Source organism: Gasterosteus aculeatus, chromosome 7 (genome assembly GCF_964276395.1).
Source record: "Gasterosteus aculeatus chromosome 7, fGasAcu3.hap1.1, whole genome shotgun sequence".
NCBI lineage: Eukaryota > Metazoa > Chordata > Actinopteri > Perciformes > Gasterosteidae > Gasterosteus > Gasterosteus aculeatus.
Genome location: NC_135694.1, coordinates 30,920,758 through 30,940,132, shown reverse-complemented (window position 1 = coordinate 30,940,132; position 19,375 = coordinate 30,920,758). Strand labels below are relative to the sequence as shown.

The 19,375-nt window shown below is 48.7% G+C and overlaps 3 protein-coding genes across 5 annotated transcripts; 1 reads left to right on the top strand and 2 right to left on the bottom strand.

The window, feature by feature from the left end:
• Window positions 1-33: 33 nt before the first annotated feature.
• Window positions 34-5,127, bottom strand: slc22a5 (solute carrier family 22 member 5). Of its 2 annotated transcripts, none has more exons than XM_040182588.2 (10): window positions 4,187-5,127; window positions 4,005-4,108; window positions 2,658-2,812; window positions 2,405-2,576; window positions 2,198-2,324; window positions 1,931-2,019; window positions 1,642-1,856; window positions 959-1,141; window positions 727-861; window positions 34-329 (listed from the first exon to the last, which is right to left on the bottom strand). In XM_040182588.2, exons 1-10 carry the CDS (start codon window positions 4,766-4,768, stop codon window positions 295-297), a joined length of 1,797 nt encoding a protein of 598 aa, XP_040038522.2. In that variant the 5' UTR covers window positions 4,769-5,127; the 3' UTR covers window positions 34-294. The 2 variants fall into 2 exon arrangements, with proteins under 2 accessions (XP_040038522.2, XP_077963121.1); XM_078106995.1 differs by having other exon boundaries at window positions 733-861.
• A 2,070-nt stretch (window positions 5,128-7,197) lies between these two features.
• LOC120822139 (solute carrier family 22 member 4-like) lies at window positions 7,198-16,182 on the top strand. Its single transcript, XM_078106989.1, has 10 exons — window positions 7,198-8,171; window positions 9,222-9,325; window positions 10,458-10,612; window positions 10,696-10,867; window positions 11,725-11,851; window positions 12,521-12,618; window positions 13,969-14,183; window positions 14,488-14,670; window positions 14,958-15,093; window positions 15,465-16,182. Exons 1-10 carry the CDS (start codon window positions 7,773-7,775, stop codon window positions 15,547-15,549), a joined length of 1,674 nt encoding a protein of 557 aa, XP_077963115.1. The 5' UTR covers window positions 7,198-7,772; the 3' UTR covers window positions 15,550-16,182.
• Window positions 15,210-19,196, bottom strand: LOC120822136 (organic cation/carnitine transporter 2). 2 transcript variants are annotated; one of them, XM_040181539.2, is made up of 11 exons: window positions 18,884-19,196; window positions 18,529-18,711; window positions 18,321-18,424; window positions 18,070-18,224; window positions 17,754-17,925; window positions 17,534-17,666; window positions 17,315-17,415; window positions 17,024-17,238; window positions 16,517-16,699; window positions 16,262-16,397; window positions 15,210-16,105 (listed from the first exon to the last, which is right to left on the bottom strand). In XM_040181539.2, the coding sequence occupies exons 1-11, from the start codon at window positions 19,088-19,090 to the stop codon at window positions 16,036-16,038; spliced, it is 1,659 nt and encodes a 552-aa protein (XP_040037473.2). In that variant the 5' UTR covers window positions 19,091-19,196; the 3' UTR covers window positions 15,210-16,035. The 2 variants fall into 2 exon arrangements, with proteins under 2 accessions (XP_040037473.2, XP_077963117.1); XM_078106991.1 differs by having other exon boundaries at window positions 18,070-18,113.
• Between the last annotated feature and the right edge of the window lie 179 nt (window positions 19,197-19,375).

Below are 19,375 nucleotides of genomic sequence, written 5' to 3'. Positions count from 1 at the left end.
GAATTGTTTTTTGTTCAAAGATGAAAACAACTGTTTGATGGGAGGTTTCATACGTTCATATTTTAATCACATTTATGCGCCAAATACGAGAGACACATTTTTATTTAATACACGCGTTTTAAGATTCAAAAACTATTTGCCACATTTCTAATAAAAAAATCTTGAATAATCTACGAGTAGTAGAAAAATAAAGAGTTTTTATAAAAATGACAAAACACCAGTTCATTCAAATGACTTTTTGATCCCACTGTGCCTGTTTCTCTCTTTCTGGCTCTGCTCCTTCTTCTTCATCCACTACCTATTCACCCTCTTTGGTACCATTGCACAACCTGCAAATTAAAGAAACACGGTTATAAAAAATGAAGTGCACAACATACAGAAATGCATTTTCTACTCATTTTCTTCTTCAGCGAGGTGTTTTTAGTTTGAGTTGTTAAACTATAAGTATGTTTTTTATTTCCCTGCGTTTAAAGTGCAGTGACCTCATGAAATCACGGACTGCGTATAAAACGTGGGGGGGCGTCATCCTGTTTTTTTTTATAGAATGAAATAAACATAATGGTGTGTTGAAGAAGACTGTTTACAACGTTTACTGAGGGAATAAATCAAGAGAGAAGCCATTTTCAGTCATTTTCTCATGGACGTCTATGGGAGCAGAGGAGTCGCCCCCTGCTGGTCACTACAGAGGATGCAAGTTTTGAGACAAACCGGGTGAACTGCACCTACACTGACATTCTTGCATCTGCTCCACTGTTTCTGGAAGGTCCCTGTTGAGGGTCTCCGGCAGGAAGAAGTTCACCACGGAGGAGGCGATTGTGAGACTTCCCATGAGAATATAAGGCAGAGCCTTATTATAAGTGCCTGCAAACGTGGGAGGAGCAAAGATCTACATTTACTTGAACGTGGACGGAGAAGTCACAGATACTGGTTTCATATCCTCTTTAGATGCTGCACACACCCAGATAGATGACGTAAGGAGCCATGATGCTGCCGATGCGCGCGGCCGAGGAGCACATCCCCATGCCGGCGTTCCTGATGACGGTGGGGTACAGCTCGGCGGTGTAGATGTAGACGATGCTGAAGGCCATGGTGAAGCCAAACTTTCCGGTCATTTCCAACGCCAGAGCAACGTACTGAAGGGCTGATGAGGGGAAAGAGGAGATATTTGGATTGAGCCATGAATGGATTCCCCAAACAGTCTGTTTTGAATGGCCGTGAAATAAATTGCTTTTGTCGATTTAATAAAGTTGAATTTAACTAAACTGAGTAGAAAATAAATCTTCCCGGTTCTCTTAAACAAAGACATTTATTCATGACTTTTTTCAACCTAATAAAAAATCGTTACGTGTTCAATCCACGTGTTGAAAAGTGTCTTTTGTAACTGCTTCCCTCGAGAGAAGCGTCCATGACACCATAACCCTTGTTTCTGACGGTGGATCACTACTCGTCTGTGAACGTGCTCAGGCAATAACTCACAAGTGTCATCATCACGTTCCCGATTATTTAGCTTGCACATTTACACCCGTCATTCGCTTGTGCAATCACTGCCACCTCTTATCCAGATGTGGCGCTGCAGAATGAGACATTGTGGCCTCGTAACGAGACGCTGTGATTGAGGTTGAGCGTTGAACGGCATCTCACTGTTGGGGATGAACTGGATGAGGAGGAGAACTCCTCCTCCGATGACGAGGAACGAGGACAGGAGGGCTTTCCTGGGACACGTCCTCAGCAGCCAGGTGGAAACCACGTAGGCCGGCACCTCCGCGGCCGCCGACAGGAAGCAGTTCATGAAGGGGTCGCCGCTCAGGTTGGACGTGTTCAGGGACAATCCGAAATACCCGACGTTTATCGCCATCCTGACACGAAGTCATCTGAACGTCATTTATGAAAACCTTCGCTGCAACGGCGCGACAAAAGAGCGACCACTCACCACAACACGAGGCACATGAGAGTGATGCGCCGGATGTTCTTGGATTTCAGGACGTCCAGCATGCTGTACGTCTTGCTCAGAGAGACTCCCTGTAAGGGAAACCAACGCAAACAAGACGACCCGCTGGCACACTGACACACTGAACATTTGAATCCTGCTAATTGATAAAACAAAAGAAGGCTCTTTTCTTTTTCGTCAGCGTCGCTGTCCTCTGAGACCTGCGTTCAAACAGCATCTGCCACATGAAGGAAAATGGGTGACGCTCACCTGGGAGACTTTGAAGACCACAGGTGGTGCTTGGACCTTATTTTTCCTCGCCGCGTCCCTCACGATGGCCTCGGCCTCCTCCAGCCGCCCCCTGGTGACGAGCCACCGAGGAGACTCCGGGATGAACCTGCACGCCGAGGAACCTTTACTACCAATGTGCCGACTGTGGGAACATGGCGCCATCGAGGAGAGTCACGAGCGACGTACCACCACAGGGGGACGTACGCCACGGCCGTCATGGACAGGACGGCGAGCAGAGTCCGCCAGTCTCGGATTGCGTACGCGATCCAGGGCAGCGTCATGTACCCGATGCAATAGAAGAGGAAGGCCCCGAGAGTTGTGAAGAGCACCCGCATGGTTTTACTCAGAATCTCCGTCCCTGCAGGAGATAGAATATTAAGAGTGTCCGTTCAGGCGGGTGTTGACGGTTTCTGACCCCGGAGGAGGCTCGTGGTCTCACCTAGCACAAAGGCAGAGATATAGATGGATATCTGGGAGGCTCCGACGAAGAGGAACATGACGCAGAACATCCTCCAGGACTGAGAGAAGGACTGCAGCAGGACGGAGAGACACTGGGCTGCCAGGGAGATGAACACAACCTTCTTCCTCCCATACCTGCACGGAATGACAGAAGACGGCAAGGCACTGACATCGGGGACGCGGCGCATTTTAGAAACAACGAGGACAGGCAACCACTTGTGATCGCTTTGGTGACTTTTAATGCTTAAAATCCCTCAGTTGAGGGTTGAGACAACAGCACGATGTCACTGACCGGCCACCTTGTGTGGTTTCAGTAACAGTGACGATGTTCATGCCACGATCCGGAAGAACCAGTTTGCGTGACTCTCAAGTCCTCGCGGGGCGACAAAAGCCTCGCAAGCGAGGAACTCTTTGAACTGGGCCTCGAAAAACCAACGTGTGGAAAGAAAAGTCTGAATGAAGCTCTCAAAGCGCCATGACGACGTCTCCTGCTGAACCGCCTGTGACATACAAGTGTTGAATTAACCCACAAACCTAAAGCCCCCCCCTGAACCACTGATAGTTTACACAGCTGCAAAAGTAGTCAAACCCTCACTGCCCCTCACTGCTGTGTCCTAAGCTATTTTCTACAATCAAAATATATAAAATGCTTATGGACACTTTCCTCAACCAATCCACAAACAAACATTCAAAGTATTTAGGAACATTTCAATCCTAAATTGAATCTAATGGCCGTAATCACGAGCAGTTATCGCCCCACTAGGACAGGAGGTGGACACACACACACCGTCTCAGGGTTCAATCTGGCCCGGATGACCAGTTTTCAACTAAAACTTTTCCCATTTGTTAGAAAAACTGCGATAATGATTAGCTGGAGGCGCCTCCCTGTTTTAGTATAGTGCATCGCACCGAAGAAGAAGAAAACCGTGATCCACGACTGCTTACATGTATTATTTAAATGTCCTGTTTGAGGTACTTTTCTACCAGTATTTGCTGGTTCTCTGGTCTGAGTTGACATGATGACTCCACATCATAGATCCCTCTTTCCCTCTTTCTGTTTTGACAGACAAACAATATTTAAGAAGCCATCCCTGTGAGATAGTTCAAGCGCTCCTGGAGGAGATCTCCTTCGACAGCAGGTGGAGCTGTTGTCGGTTTGATGATATCAATCCTCCAGTAACACTCACTTTAAACCCTCGGTCAAAGATTGTTCAAATAGGGAAGGTTTGGATCAGTCTTACTAAACATCAAGCGCATAAAGTCTGATAATGCACAGAAGACAGGAACACAATCTGGGAACTGTTACTCATGAATTTGGATGAAATACCTGTCAGAAAGATGCCCTGAGATCAGGGAGCCGAAGAGGTAACCCACAAAGAGAGTCGAGGATGCAAAAGGAACTTTCCACTGGTCGTCACAGACCAGGTCCCACTGGAAAAAGACAAACCGGTTTAAAACGGGACGGTAGGACGTGAAACCCCCTCACAAGACGGGCACTGCCCCGCTGACCTCGGTGACGATGTTGGACGGGTACACGTCTTTGCTGTAGTGCCATCCATCCAGACACCTCTCCTGCTCCAAGTCCGTGAGGTTCACGTCTCTTCCAGGAGCAAAGCCTCCAGCGGAGAGGTTCCTCACCACGTCCAGCCTGTATCTGCTGCACTGGCTCTGCACCTCCTCGCCGCCCACCACGGCGAGGGGAATGATGGCCTCCGTCCACTCCGCCGTCAGGTTGACGTCGGGAACGAGGCAGCGGTGTTTGGGAGCCGCCCCGACGAAGACGATGTAAAGGCCGTTGAATCCCGTTGAGACGAAAACCGTGTTCAGGAGGAAGAACGTGGTCCAGAAATAAGGGCCGGTCTGCCCGAGGAACGCCGTGTCTTCGTCATAGTCTCCCATTCTTTGTGAGGACGCAAAAAGGAAAAGACCTCCCTGCTGAAATGTGGAAGGAGAGAGTTTGAGCCGTGGTGGTGTCCCTGCTGAGGTCGGGGGCTTAGTGTTGGGTTGGAGCTCTCTGTGGAGCAGAGTGAGCTGGTCCCTCGCTGGGAAGGGGGGCACAAAGGAGAAACTCTTCCCAGCCCGACAGAGCATTAAACCTCCCGTTGAAGTGGGTAACTCTTTACCCCGCCGTCACTCAGCTCGCGAGCGCTCCGTTCACGTGGGATCGGGGAAGCAGAGTCCTCTCGCTCGCTGATTTGATCAAGTGGAAGGAAAACGATCAAAAGCTTCAGTGTGACCGGTGTACCCGACCGACCGGAGCCCCACTCTGGTCAAAGAGGTGTTTTCTCCAAACAACATTCCACACTTATAAATACCCCAAAGAACTGCACGAGCTGTGCTCTAAATTGTACTAAGTAGCATTAGGACCAACTATTTTAAAGCCACACTGCACACAAGGCAGGCGGGCTTTTATGTGAAAGAGCAGCGGACATAGAAGTCCAGTGTGCAACTTTAAGATGTTTTATAAATATGCTAATTTAAACCGCTTAAATGGCTTACACACAGACACACACACACACACACACACACACATGCATACATGCACACACATGCACACACACGTACACACACACACACACACACACACACACACACACAGGCACAGTGCACACACACACACACACATGCACAGTGCACACACACACACACACACATGCACAGTGCACACACACACACACACAGACACACATGCACACACACGTACACACACACACACACACACACACACACACAGGCACAGTGCACACACACACACACACATGCACACACACGTACACACACACACACACACAGGCACAGTGCACACACACACACACACACATGCATACATGCACAGACACACACACGCACACATACACACACACACATGCACACACACACACGCACACACATGCACACACACATGCACACGCACACACACACACATGCACACACACACACACGCACACACACACACATGCACACACACGCACACACACACTCATGCACACACACACGCACACATGCACACACACAACACCCTTAGTTTCAAAGTTTTAGTCCGTCTCAACAATCAACATTCAGTGTGTGTTACATGTGGCAACAAGAAAATCAGCCCGTAGGCTTCAATCTTTGATCAATGGTGACTGAAACCAGCCGTCACACATTCAACTGTCTACTTACACAAAAGCATGACAGAGAATAGAGATGTGAACCGCCAGTGAATGTTCATGTATCAGCTCATCGCTGCGTACAGACCTAGTAATAAGATTGAATGATTTATTCTAACCAAATTATGATAAGCGCGTGACAGTTTATCTGCAGACCCAGAGGGGATTTCTCCCGGCACAAACAGAAACGTTTGTATACCCAGGGGGGGGGGGCCTTCAGGTGGAGATATCTATCCAACCTTTATGCTATTTGACCTCAGGATGAATTATGTCCAGCTTCAAAAGCCCCACAATCATCCCAGAGAAGCTTCAAGGACGATTCAAAGTCTGCAGGCAGGCACGTGCTTCCTTACGCTATTCACGCCCCTAAAGGCTGAAACAGCGCCAACGTGTATTTACGTAATTACAATGAGCCAGCAGTGGTCGCTGCAGACACACGACAGAGATCTAAAACTCTCTACTTCTACTTTTGCATTCAATTTCCAACTTTTCTTTTTCTGCACTTCTGCTGTAGCAAATGAAAGTGTGATTTGTTGGAACCATCTCGTCACTCATTTCACTACTTCTCATAGTAAAAATTATTTTGAGGTAGAGCTTCAATAAAGAAGATCAAAGACAGGAAATATCGATGCATATTTAAATGAAACAGGAGCAGACAGTAAATGATCTGTTTTCCTTGTTTCCTCCGGCCTTCGTGTCGAGAACAAGACAATAATTCAGACCTTGGACTGAAGATAGTTTGGAGATAAAAGAGTTCAGAGTACAGCCGACTCTTATGTTGAAATCACCACGAGTAAGTATACTGTCTCTGTCTATATGTCTCTCTTTATGTCTCTGTCCCTTTATGATGATGATTCTGATGATCCACACACATTATCTTATTATGTTATGTCATTGGGTTACTTTATCATTGCGTTATTGTGCCATGTTATGATGTTATGTTATTATGTTATGTCATTATGTTATGTTATTGTTATGGCGTTATGTTATAATGTTTTGTTATTGGGTTATGTCATTGTGTTATTGCGTTATCTCATTATGTTATGTTACTGTGTTACTTTATCATTGCGTTATTGTGTCATATTATGATGTTATGTTATTGTTTTATGTTATATTATTGTTATGTTATAATGTTATGTCATTGTGTTACTTTATTATTACGTTATTGTGTTATGTTATAATGCTATGTTATTATGTTATGTCATTATGTTATGTTATTGTTATGTTATGGCGTTATGTTATAATGTTATGTTATTGTGTTATGTCATTGTGTTATTGCGTTATCTCATTATTTTATGTTATTGTGTTACTTTATCATTACGTTATTGTGTCATGTTATGATGTTATGTTATTGTTTTAGATTATATTATTGTGGTATGTTATTGTTATGTTATAATGTTATGTCATTGTGTTATGTCATTGTTATGTTATGGCGTTATGTTATAATGTTATGTTATTGTGTTATGTAATTGTGTTATTGCGTTATTTCATTATGTTATGTTATTGTGTTACTTTATTATTACGTTATTGTGTTATGTTACAATGTTATGTTATAATGTTTCGTTATTATGTTGTTATTGCGTTACGTTATAATGTTTCGTTAGTATGTTATATTATTGTGTTACGTTATTGTGTTATGTTATTATGTGGACACAGATAATGTATTCTCACAGATCTGGTGTATTTCAGTATGTTCTGATCAGAACATACTGAACAGAACATCAGAACATCCAATCCGACGTGTGTTGACATAAAAAGATAACGGATGAACACTGCGCTCCTGCCTCGCTCTGATAGGTCAACGCACCAGTTGACCATCGGTTATTTTAGGAAAAACCAAAAGGGAGAAGGCGCAGGTGGAGTCCGGTGGAGTCCGGTGGGATGGTTTAACGATCAGCCCACTGCTGAAGTCCTCCACTCGCTCGCTTGACTCCACCGGGACCGACATGACCGACTACGAAGCCGCCACCGCCTTCCTCGGGGAGTGGGGCCGCTTCCAGCGGGAGGTGTTCTTCCTGCTCTGCCTCAGCGTCGTGCCGAACGGTTTCAGCGGCATGGCCATCGTCTTCGTGGCGGACACGCCGCCGCACGCGTGCCTCGTTCCCGCGAGCGCCAACCTGACGGCGGCGTGGCGGAACAGCAGCGCGCCGCTGCTCGAGGCGAACCCGGGCGGCGCGCCGCAGCGCAGCCGGTGCTCCAGGTACCGCCTGGAGGACGTCCAGCGCTTCTCGGACGGAGGCCTGCTGCCCGGCGTCGACGTGGACCTGGACAACGTGTCCACGGAGGGCTGCCTGGACGGGTGGGAGTACGACCGCAGCGTGTACGTTTCCACCATCATATCGGAGGTGCGTGTGACTGCGCAGGCTGCTGGGGGAGGTTGGGGGGGGGGTCCACTGACATTGGACTGGGTCACTAAAACACACCTATGCAACAATAAAGGCTGGTTGTACCCATCTGATAAATCCCTGGCAGATATTGGTGGTCGTCGTGGCGCAGGGGTTAGAGAAGGTGTGCTGGGAAGCACAAGGTTGGTGGTTCGATTCCAGGCTGCCCCTTGTTCCATTTCGAAGTGTCCCTGAGCAAGACACCTAACCCCTTATTGCTCCCCGGGCAAAAATGTGAAAAAAGCCATGGGTTTAAAGTGTAATGTAAGTCGCTTTGGATAAAAGCGTCTGCTAAATGACCTGTAATGTAATGTAATATTGTTAAAACACACGAGGAAATGACATTTGATCCAACATATGTGTTTATACATCAGGTGTTCTCAGAATGTATCTGTATCGTGCATCGTGCTACTTTACAAATAAAGAGTTCTTGTTGTTGCACGTGGAGAAGAAACGATGCAACCAGAATACTGAAAGAGACAACGAGCAACAGACTGATGCAAATTAAATGAGGAAAAGATGTGAAACCGTTTCACAATAAAGCCGCCTGTAACCCGCCGGTATCACCGGGCGACGAGCCGCTTTAGCAAAGCTTTTCTCCACGGCGGGAAAGAGAAGGTGAGTCCTCGGTTAACACGCTGGAGTATCAGCTGAACTAATCTCAGTCCAAACCTCTGAGAGACTTAGAGAGACTTAGAGATAATGGCCACGGAGGGTCACGGACGCTCTTCTGGTCCGTAAAACATCTGGAAACATGTGACGGCCAACAGAATTCTCCCTGTCAATCAAAACTGCGGAAAGATCGAATAACTGGGAGTTTAAATCATTTCGTTCTTGTTCTTTTAAATTAAATTTGTGGTGTCTGAAGTGAAGTAAAGAAGACAAACCTCAATGTAACGCCTGATTACAAACTTTTGTAAGAATTTGCAACTTCAGGATTTGACCTTTTGTGTGTGCTTGGTGTACTCTCATATACCTACTGAGTGTGTGTGTGTGTGTGTGTGTTTGCAGTGGGACCTGGTGTGTGACAACAGGTGGAAGAACCCCTTGACTTCATCCCTCTTCTTCTGTGGTGTCCTCGCTGGCTCCTTCATTTCGGGACAGCTGTCTGACAGGTTCTGGGCGAACGATTAACTCCTCACGCCGCTGTGCATCGCTTTCTGTCGGACAACGCGCAGGTGGAAGGCTAATGTGTGCCGGCGCCCACAGCGCTCCACCTTGATTTATTAACAGCTAGAAAACGACGATCAGAAGGGGGCGGAGCTAATCCGTAGTAATTAAACAGGCGCCCTCTGCTCATTGGAACGACGTGTCACACCCGATCATACGACTAGTCTTCTTCAACACAGCATGGTGTCCATTTACAGTCAAACCAACCATAAAGCAGGGGAGGCTTTAGGGCGGGGCTACACGCTGATTGACAGGTCTCTAATAGACTATAGAGCAGAGGATGCTTTAGGGCGGGGCTACACGCTGATTGACAGGTCTCTAATAGACCATAGAGCAGAGGATGCTTTAGGGCGGGGCTACACGCTGATTGACAGGTCTCTAATAGACCATAGAGCAGAGGATGCTTATGGCGGGGCTACACACTGATTGACAGGTCTCTAATAGACCATAGAGCAGAGGATGCTTTAGGGCGGGGCTACACACTGATTGACAGGTCTCTAATAGACCATGAAGCAAGGGAGGCTTCAGGGCGGGGCTACACGCTGATTGACAGGTCTCTAACAGACCATAAAGCAGGGGAGGCTTCAGGGCGGGGCTACAGGCTGATTGACAGGTCTCTAACAGACCATAAAGCAGGGGATGCTTTAGGGCGGGGCTACACGCTGATTGACAGGTCTCTAATAGACCATAAAGCAGGGGATGCTTTAGGGCGGGGCTACACACTGATTGACAGGTCTCTAACAGACCATAAAGCAGGGGAGGCTTCAGGGCGGGGCTACACGCTGATTGACAGGTCTCTAACAGACCATAAAGCAGGGGATGCTTTAGGGCGGGGCTACACGCTGATTGACAGGTCTCTAACAGACCATAAAGCAGGGGATGCTTTAGGGCGGGGCTACACGCTGATTGACAGGTCTCTAACAGACCATAAAGCAGGGGATGCTTTAGGGCGGGGCTACACGCTGATTGACAGGTCTCTAACAGACCATAAAGCAGGGGATGCTTTAGGGCGGGGCTACACGCTGATTGACAGGTCTCTAACAGACCATAAAGCAGCACTCTGCGTCTCTCTTGCAGGTACGGGAGAAAGATCCTGCTGTTTGTTACGATGGCGGTGCAGACGCTGTTCACGTTGCTCCAGGTCTTCTCCCCGTCGTGGCCCGTGTTCTGCGCCATGTTCTTCGTGGTCGGGTTGGGACAGATCTCCAACTACGTGGCTGCGTTCGTGCTGGGTATTCCTCGCCGCCCCCCTGGGCCGTGTCTTCAGTGGTCTGGTGGTTGTGCACAAAGCGACGTTGTGCCCTGTGTGCTTCAGGGACGGAGATACTGGGCCCTCGCGTGCGGACGGTCTTCTCTACAGCCGGCGTGAGTCTGTTCTTCGCCGCCGGCTACATGCTGCTGCCGCTGTTTGCGTACTTCCTCAGGGACTGGAGGAAGCTCCTCCTCGGCCTCGCGCTGCCCGGCTTCCTCTACGTGCCTCTCTGGTGGTAGGTAGGTGTGTGTTGGCTTGTGTGTGTCTGTGTGGACTTCTGGGGAAGTATTCATGCGTTCGGGGACGTGTGATTGGACAGGTGATTGGAGTCTGTCCCTCTGCACGGGTTTCAGAGCTGAACTATACAATTGAACCAGAATCTTTACGATTAATGATTCAATCAGTGATTCTCAAAGTAGGGCATGGTAAATAATTAAAGTAAATCATAAAAAAGTGCATATACACAGATACAGACACAGAAAAGTATTATTCCTGCCCATTTAGCTTTGGGCCAATAGAGACTCAAATTTAGTTACACGCAACAATAAGATACAATAACAGTTTTTCAGTTGAAGATCTTGGATTGAAATATCTGGATTTATCTTATTTTTATATTAAGTATTTTTGTCGGAAAGCTTTTGAGTTTCATTACTAAGGTATGAATGTTGTGTCCAAATATTTATCCTGTAATAAACCTTTAATCGGCTTGGAAATGTGGCACCAATTAACGATTATTTAGCCTGATTTTAACAGTATTCATATGAACATGTTTCCCAGTTTATCTCCGTGAATCAGGTCTCAAGTATTTAGGTTGAAATGGTTTGAAAACAAATACTTCAAATGGCATTTAAGTTGCAAACTGTAATAATCATAATGCTTAATCTGCGTTGCCATTAGGAGAAGGTCCACAAAATGTTTGAGGGCTTTTCAGAAGTAACCTTCAAAGTAAGGTGAACATCTTCTGGGTAGTAAAAAATATAAAAATCATACATTTATGTGGTCTAAAAGCTGCGTTAGCGACGCTCGAGCTGGACGGTGCACTTTGCGTTACGCTCTGCGTCCTCTCTCCGTCCCGTCGCTGCATTGGGACAGGTACATCCCAGAGTCTCCTCGCTGGCTGCTCTCACAGGGACGAGTGGAGGAGGCCGAGGACATCCTGAGAGCCGCCGCCAAGAGGAACGGCATCGAGCCCCCGCAGGTCATCTTCGCCGCTGTGCAGGTGAGGCCTCGAAACCTGAAAGAGGTGGTTGTCTTTCAGCGCGCTGAGGAACGGCTGCGGGGAAGGTCACCGCGACCCCACGAAACACGACGAGTCCTAATTATGATGATTTCGGAGGATAAAATGCTTGGGAGACGTGGGCGAGGCACCAGCTGTCAGGCAGCGAGTTACTGAAGTACTGGAGCATTAAACTGAGCTCATATTTATGTTTCTATCGGGATTGAGAACTAACGATGAATGAGCCTGGAGAAAAGGCCCACAAACCGGTGTTCGTTAATATCGTTTTTCTTGTGAATCTTTCCGGTCACTTTACCCTTTTTATGGTCCGCTGCTCCGCGTGACGACCTTGTTGCGCTCTCGGGTGGAACGGAGCTGACAGACACTTGTAGCCTCAAAGTAATCATTTGCAGACGCGTTAAACTTTAAACCCCGAGAAAGTGTGTTTGTGAGGGAAAGCTCAAAGTCATTGTTTCTCGTGGTGGCGGTTAACGAGAAAATTGCAAAAATGCGAATGTTACCGAGATACCGAGCGGGACGTTTTACAGCGATCTCCTCGAGCTCTCGCTGCACAGTGACCCTTCGCCTCCATTAGCCTGACGTCTCGGTACGTGTGATGAAATTGCTTGTGGCGCCGGGCGCTAAGTGTTTTGTCGCCCCGCGGCGCCACAGAGAGAACTTCAATGCGAGAGGAGGAAGGCCCACAACATCTGTGACCTGCTTCGCTCCGGAAACATCCGCTGGATCTCTCTCACGCTGTGGCTGGTCTGGTGAGTCCCCCGCTGTCCCAGCCGACCTCCACATTCAGCACGGTGACCCCCGGCGCACAAACACACACACACACACCTACGCACACACACACACACACGCAGTCTCTGTTCATGCATCACCTCGGCCACATGTCAGCCCACTTCACTAACAACAAATAATGACCTGTCAGCTGCCGGGAAGCGGGTCCTCTAGCGGCGCAGGAGGCCCGAGGTCGGAGTTCCATTGTCTTTCATTTAGAAAGTTCCATCTCGCAGGAAAAGGAAAGTTGTGAACTTTAAACTGCATGTAATTATTTCTACTATTTTAAGGACTTCATACAATCAGACGTCTCCTGATCATCACAACTCAAGGGCTCCGTTCACTGTGACTATTACAGCTGACGCGTTTCTTTAACCCACCGTAACATTTGGGCCGCTGGGGGTGAAGGAAAAAAACCCCCATTCAGCCTAAGCTGCTCCGGGCAGCTGCGTAGCGCATAGCAACGCACGCCTTCACTCGGAGTCGTATTTCTGGCCACCTGATGAACGCCAGTCCAGAGATCACACACCTTTTCTCATTGTTTGGATCTCCTCGGGGAAACATTTGCCTCCTTAGTGCCCCACGTTGCCTCCGGCCCGATTTCTGCTCTGCATAAATTTGGGGTTTTTTAGTGCCTTTGAGGGGACGACGACTGCCTTCTGCGGGAAGGAGCGAAGCTTATTGTAACGCTGGTTCTATGAGCGCAGGCTGAGCCCTCTGTTGGACTCCATGTGCAACGCCCTCCTCCAGTCACGGTTACAGCTTTGACCCTTAGTCAGTTGTTCCAGTAAGCTGCTGTCGTATCTGGGGTGGAATGATGGATCGGTGCATCCCCACATTGTTCTAGAATAGTCCGGATTGAACTCAATGGCAGGTGGCCGTGGGAAAGAGATGGTTCCTGGTTAACCCTGAAACCCTCATACGTAACCCGTTAACCAACGGCTGAGCCGATTCCAGTGGGTCATTGTGACTCCTTCTCGTCCCGTTTACCCCCAAGTCAAAAGGCCACAGCTCTCTATGGCAGCTGACAGAGACCCAAGATGTAACTTTCACCAATCATTCGTAAAAACACAAAACTTACACCCACGAGGCAGTGTTGTTGTGACCGTAAGGTCACAGAAAATGTGATTACAGGAAAGAAATATACCACATATAATCATATGTTCACAATTCAACAATTCACAACATGTTTGTTAAAAGAATTTCGACATCAAGCGAGAAATTTTAGAAAAATTCCAAATGAAACGGTTGAGTTCAGTAGAAGTCCGTCTCCTGCAGGTGTGATGGTAGAAGACGTGAATGACGATAATAAACGACTTCTGCCTCCACAGGAACACCGTGGCCATCGCTTACTTTGCTCTCTCGCTGAACACGGCGAACCTCCACGGCGACGCGTACCTCAACTCGTTTGTGTCGGCGCTGGTGGAGATGCCGGCCTACATGCTGTCCTGGGCCATGTTCCGCTGGTGCTCGAGACGACTCAGTCTTTTCTCAACCTTCTTCATGGGGGGAGTGTTTCTACTCTTCATAAAGCTCATACCAGAACGTACGATGAGAACGATGCCATTGGGAAATTTAATCTAAGTCTCCACGCAACTGGTCCTGGTTTTGGTGTCTCAGCCTAACAGTTCGTGGTCCAACCAAGTTCTTTGTCACCTTAACCTGCTTTGCTTTTCAATGAAATGTCATTCTGAGGGCCACAAAAAAAATTCAATTCATGCTCCCCTCAACAAAAGGTATCGATAGACACTGTGATACCTGTGAGACGGTTCTCCGTGTTGGATGCTCAGGTGCTGAATGCCGGACATGCAGCCTTTGACTCACGATTGACAACGCTTCGTCCCCTCCAGACATGGTGCACTTCGCCATAACGCTGGAGATGTTGGGGAAGTTTGCCGTGACGACCGCGTTTGCGATAGTCTACGCCTACACGGCTGAGATCTACCCGACGGTGGTGAGGAACACGGCGCTGGGCGCCTGCTCCATGGCCTCCAGGATCGGCAGCGTCATCGCCCCGTACTTCATTTACTTAAGTGAGCAGGCGCTCGCCTTCACCTCCCCTTTGGTTTTTCCTCCTTTGTTTTCTGATCTTACGGTGCTTTCACTTTCCCAAATGCTTAACAGTCAATGCATTTATTCGCATGAGCCGTTAAGAGCAGCGGTTTCTTCCCCCAACTGCCAGAAACAAAACAAGAAGAAAGCTTTCAGTTTGAATTTATGAGCTTCTTTTAAGATGGAGAGGATGGGATTTAAACTGCAGATGCTTCCCACCTTTTGTCCCTCTGAGTCGCTTCTCTCCGTCTGTGATCCGTTGCCACAGGAAGCTATTCCGACTCGCTGCCTTACATCCTGATGGGAAGCCTCACAGCTCTGTCGGGGTTGCTGAGTCTCCTGCTGCCCGAGAGCTACGGAATGCCGCTGCCCGACACCATCGCTCACATGCAGCACTTCCCCGGGTGAGGAAGTGGTGAGGAACCCGTTTCTCCCAGTAACTGCTTTAATGGCCTTAACCTTTGCTCCATTGGTGACACGAAGCGTAACCAGTTAACAGTCGAGCTACAAGAAACACTTATTAGGAAATAAGGTGACTTTAATCATAATTATTCATTCACTGATACAATTGTGAGATTTTGTAGAAAACATCTGATAAACATTTAGTACTTTTTGTATTTGTCACATGAACCCCCCCCGAAGTTACACAATAATTGTTATATGATAAGAACCTATAAAACAAAATCAGCAGCTCAGCGTGTGAAAGCACAGACCTCGTTCATTCATTCCATTGTTGTGCGTCTGCTAATCGACTGTAAACCTCTGTCTGCTCCAGATGTTGCAGGAAGAAACCGTACTCTCTCGCACACAGCGAGGAAAAGAGAAACGCTGCCGGCAGGAAGTCTTCAGTTCTCCTCTGAACGAGGGTGAACAACCGGAGGAAGAACATCCACCGCTCGGCCGTGTTTCTGCTCAGTGGGGCCGTTATAATGAGTCAAGAGGATTCTTTCTTTCTAGATTTGTGTTGTCTGCATCTGGACTGAGCAGCATAACTGTCATTGCAACAATGTAATGTGCGTCTTGGAGTCATCATTTCTATTGCATTAAACTCTATCTTTAAAATCTGCATTAAACATTAACAACAGCAATACAATTGTTCCCATATTCACATGACCCTGATGTTCACTCTTCTAACGATTTAAATGATTTAAATATGTTATGGGACATCTTTAAATCACATTGAACGCCTGCATATTTCATACTTTAGTTGATTGAAATGGTATTTACATATTTATGGTGTGAGGTAACAAGCACACACTGCATTGTTTGTCCGTGCAGTAGAATTGATACGAGTGAAACTAGAGTTAATTATGCAGCAGCAATGAATGAGTAGCATTTTAGGACGATCAGAGTCGACTTTCAGAAAGCGCAGCAGGTTTTGAAGGTTCTCTTCTTGTGGCGAACAAGCACCTGATGCTGTTGTGACAAAAGACAAAAAAAAGGCAAACGTGTGGTTTTCAGAATTACAGAAATAAAATGTGCAACGTGTGAAATCTGTTGATGATTTCTTTTCCTTTTTGGGTCTGCTGAATGTTCATTTATGCACTGATCCACTGACCAGGGACTTCTCACCTTTCTCTGCGGGGCATCTGATGAATAGTTTGAGGAAGAGGTCGTCCAAAACTCTCTGGAAGGAAGAAAGCGGCGAAGGCCGACACAACGGCCAGAGTCCCCATCACGATGTGGGGGAGGGGCTTAAAGTAAACACCTGCACGGAGAGAAGAGGGACGGAGGACGTCCGTGTCCCCGTGTTTGACGCGCGGTGCACACGTCCACTGTGTGTGTGTGTGTGTGTGTGTGTGTGTACGGATGAACGTGAGTACTCACTCAGCTGGAACACAAAAGGGGAAACGCAACCCCCCACCCGGGACACGGCGGTGAGGGTCCCCGCGGCGGTGTTCCTGAGCGCCGTGGGGTACAGCTCCGCCGTGTAAGCAAACCCCAGGCCTATGCCGGCGGTGATGACACACTTACCCAGCATGCCCAGAGCCGTGGACAGTGCGGGCAGACCTGACAGGAAGGAGACAGCTCAACTTAACAACACACGAGTACACATCCGTTTCCTTTCATTTCTTCTTTGTAATTGCAGTAATATCTTAAATAGTAAATAGCCTGAACCTTCACTGTTCAATGCGGAATAGTACTTATTTAATGAATGCATTAATGACGAGACTTCGTTTAGTTTGGATGTTGGGCCCCGTTATCGTCTGTTAGTTGTCAATAATCTCAAGAATAATTCTATTGATGGAACATGAAAGAAAACGCTGATCTGCTCTGCGTGGACGTGTGAATTCCTCCTCATGGAGTGGACCTGCTATCTGCCTCCTGCCTTACTTTCGGGCACCAGCTGAATCGAGTACAGCGACGCTCCCCCGACGAGTAAAATGCCAACGGCCGACGGGCGCCGCGGGAGGAACCGCAGCGCCAGCCAGCTCAGCGTGTACGCCGGCACCTCCGCCGCCGCCGAGAGGAAGCAGCTGACGTAGGGGTCGGCGTGAAGGTGGGACGTGTTCAGCGACAGGGTGTAGTAGCCGGTGCTCAGAGTGAACCTGGGAAGAGGATGAAGAGGTTCCAGCGGAGCAGCAGCTTCAGACCCGGATGATCGAGCGTGAGAAGCAGACTCACCACACCAGGCACATGATGGCTGTGGTGTCTCTGATGGGCTTCGTCCTCAGCAGGTCGAAGACATTTGTTTGCTCCTTCGGGTGCAGATGTGTCACATCGGCCTGTAAAGAATCGCTCCGTCCCACCAGCAGTGTGAGGAATCATGTCGCACCGTCTGCTTGCTTCGTATTGGATGAGTTGCAGCGACGATGTGACCGACTGTGCTCAGGGCAGACTCACGTGCAGGCTGTGGTCTTCAAAGATGACCTGCGGAGCCTCCACTTTGTTCATCTCGGCAGCCTTCCTCACCGCGGCCTCGGCCTCCTCCACCCGGCCCCGAGAGAGCAGCCAGCGAGGAGACTCTGGGATCCACCTGAAACGAGGGTTCAGGTTCAGGCTGGACCACAGCGCTTAAACCAGAAGGGCGAACGTCGTGAGACTTGTCCCGAGTGCAACCCACCACCAGAGGGGGATGTAGAGCAGGCTGGGCAGGGAGGTCGCCAACAGCAGAGACCTCCAGTCCCTCAGGAAGTAAGCGAACAGCGGCAGCATCATGAAGCCGAAGGCGAAAGCCAGACACACGCCGAGCGAGGAGAAGAGGACCCGGACACGGCCGGTCAAGATCTCATTGCCTGAAAGAGACAAAGTGGGGGGACGGGGGGGGGGGGTCAATAGGTCAGGTTATTGGAATTAAACAGGGCCGTAACAGTGCAAACAATGTATTGATCGATATTACGGACCGTGTTTGATCTAAAGCACAAAATGTGCACATTTACCCAGCACGAAGGCAGATATGTAGTTGGAGATCTGCCCCAAACCGCTGATGAAGAGGAGGACCACGAACACCGTCCATGAGTTGGAAAAGATTTGAACGAAAATAAAAACAGTCTGAATAGCCATGGTGGCAAACAAAACCGGCTTCCTTCCAAACCTAGAATGAGAAGTCAAACAACGTCAACAGTGAGGTAAGATGTGATCAACATGTCGTGTGTTTCATGACGTCGTCACGAGCTGCTGTGTGCAGTGCCTGTCTGACAGCAGTCCCGAGAAGAAGGATCCACAAAGAACCCCCAGGAAGTAAAGTGTTGAGGTGAACGGCTGCTTCCACTGGTCTCGGCACACAAGGTCAAACTGGAGAAGAAAGAACAACAACAACCGACGTGTCCTGAGCTGATTACGATGCAGCTGTTCCCTTCGGGCTTAATGATTTATTAATGTTCTCCAGCAACGCTCACCTGGGACACGATGGTGGACTGGTAGACGTCTCTGCTGTAGCTCCAACCGTCCACACACGTCTCCTGCGGCAGGTCGCTGAGGTCCACCTCCACGGCGGGAGCGAGTCCCAGAGCCGAGAGGTTCCTGACCACGTCCAGCCGGAACCTGCTGCAGCGGCTCAGCTGCTGCTTCCCGTCCACCACCTCACAGCCACGGGGACGCCAACCGCGTTAGGGTCACTGAACTTAACTCAGCACAACGCACACACACACACACAGACCGCAACGCTGCACACGGCACCATCAAAGTGCTCTTACGCAACAACAACAAACGGTTCTGGCAGGAACTCGAGCCCGAACGATGAGACGCAGCTACCTCTATCGGGATGATGACGTCGAGCCAGTCTTGGGTCAGGTTGACCTCGGGGACGAGGCAGCGGTGAGCGGGAGTGTCGGTCAGGAAGACAACGGAAAAAGCCCCGAATCCATTGGGCACGACGCTGGCGCAGAGCAGGAAGAAGACCACCTGCTGGAACCGACCCCACTGACCCAGGAAAGCTACCGAGGCCTCAAAGTCCTTCATGGTCTCCCCTCCCGCTGCCGCTGTCCTGTCTGCTGTGCTTCTGATGAGCGCCGCGAGAAGACACACACGTACCTGTTATAAAACGTGCGTCTGCCCCCCCCCCCCCCCCCCCAGCACACAAGTTACACATTAGACAATACATTGTTTAAGGTTGCGATGCAGAAGGTCGTTGACCTCTCCCATTGAGCCATTCAGTCAACAAGCCCTCTTACGGGGGTTTTAGTGTTCGTCAATTGAAATTTAAAATTAACGTAAGTAGTATTTATTTTCTTTGCTCATGAAAAA

What these genes read in the sequence shown, in the direction of transcription:
- slc22a5 (XM_040182588.2), bottom strand. Translation starts at nt 4,768, where the DNA reads ATGCTCTGTCGGGCTGGGAAGAGTTTCTCCTTTGTGCCCCCCTTCCCA. An exon ending in TATCTCTGCCTTTGTGCTAG is followed by an intron (nt 2,577 to 2,657) that starts GTGAGACCACGA and finishes TATCTCCTGCAG; the next exon opens with GGACGGAGATTCTGAGTAAA. An exon ending in GCGTACGTCCCCCTGTGGTG is followed by an intron (nt 2,325 to 2,404) that starts GTACGTCGCTCG and finishes CTCGGCGTGCAG; the next exon opens with GTTCATCCCGGAGTCTCCTC.
- LOC120822139 (XM_078106989.1), top strand. Translation starts at nt 7,773, where the DNA reads ATGACCGACTACGAAGCCGCCACCGCCTTCCTCGGGGAGTGGGGCCGC. An exon ending in TCGGGACAGCTGTCTGACAG is followed by an intron (nt 9,326 to 10,457) that starts GTTCTGGGCGAA and finishes TCTCTCTTGCAG; the next exon opens with GTACGGGAGAAAGATCCTGC. An exon ending in CCCGTACTTCATTTACTTAA is followed by an intron (nt 14,671 to 14,957) that starts GTGAGCAGGCGC and finishes CCGTTGCCACAG; the next exon opens with GAAGCTATTCCGACTCGCTG.
- LOC120822136 (XM_040181539.2), bottom strand. Translation starts at nt 19,090, where the DNA reads ATGAAGGACTTTGAGGCCTCGGTAGCTTTCCTGGGTCAGTGGGGTCGG. An exon ending in ACGTCATCATCCCGATAGAG is followed by an intron (nt 18,712 to 18,883) that starts GTAGCTGCGTCT and finishes CGTGGCTGTGAG; the next exon opens with GTGGTGGACGGGAAGCAGCA. An exon ending in TCGGGACTGCTGTCAGACAG is followed by an intron (nt 18,225 to 18,320) that starts GCACTGCACACA and finishes TTCTCATTCTAG; the next exon opens with GTTTGGAAGGAAGCCGGTTT.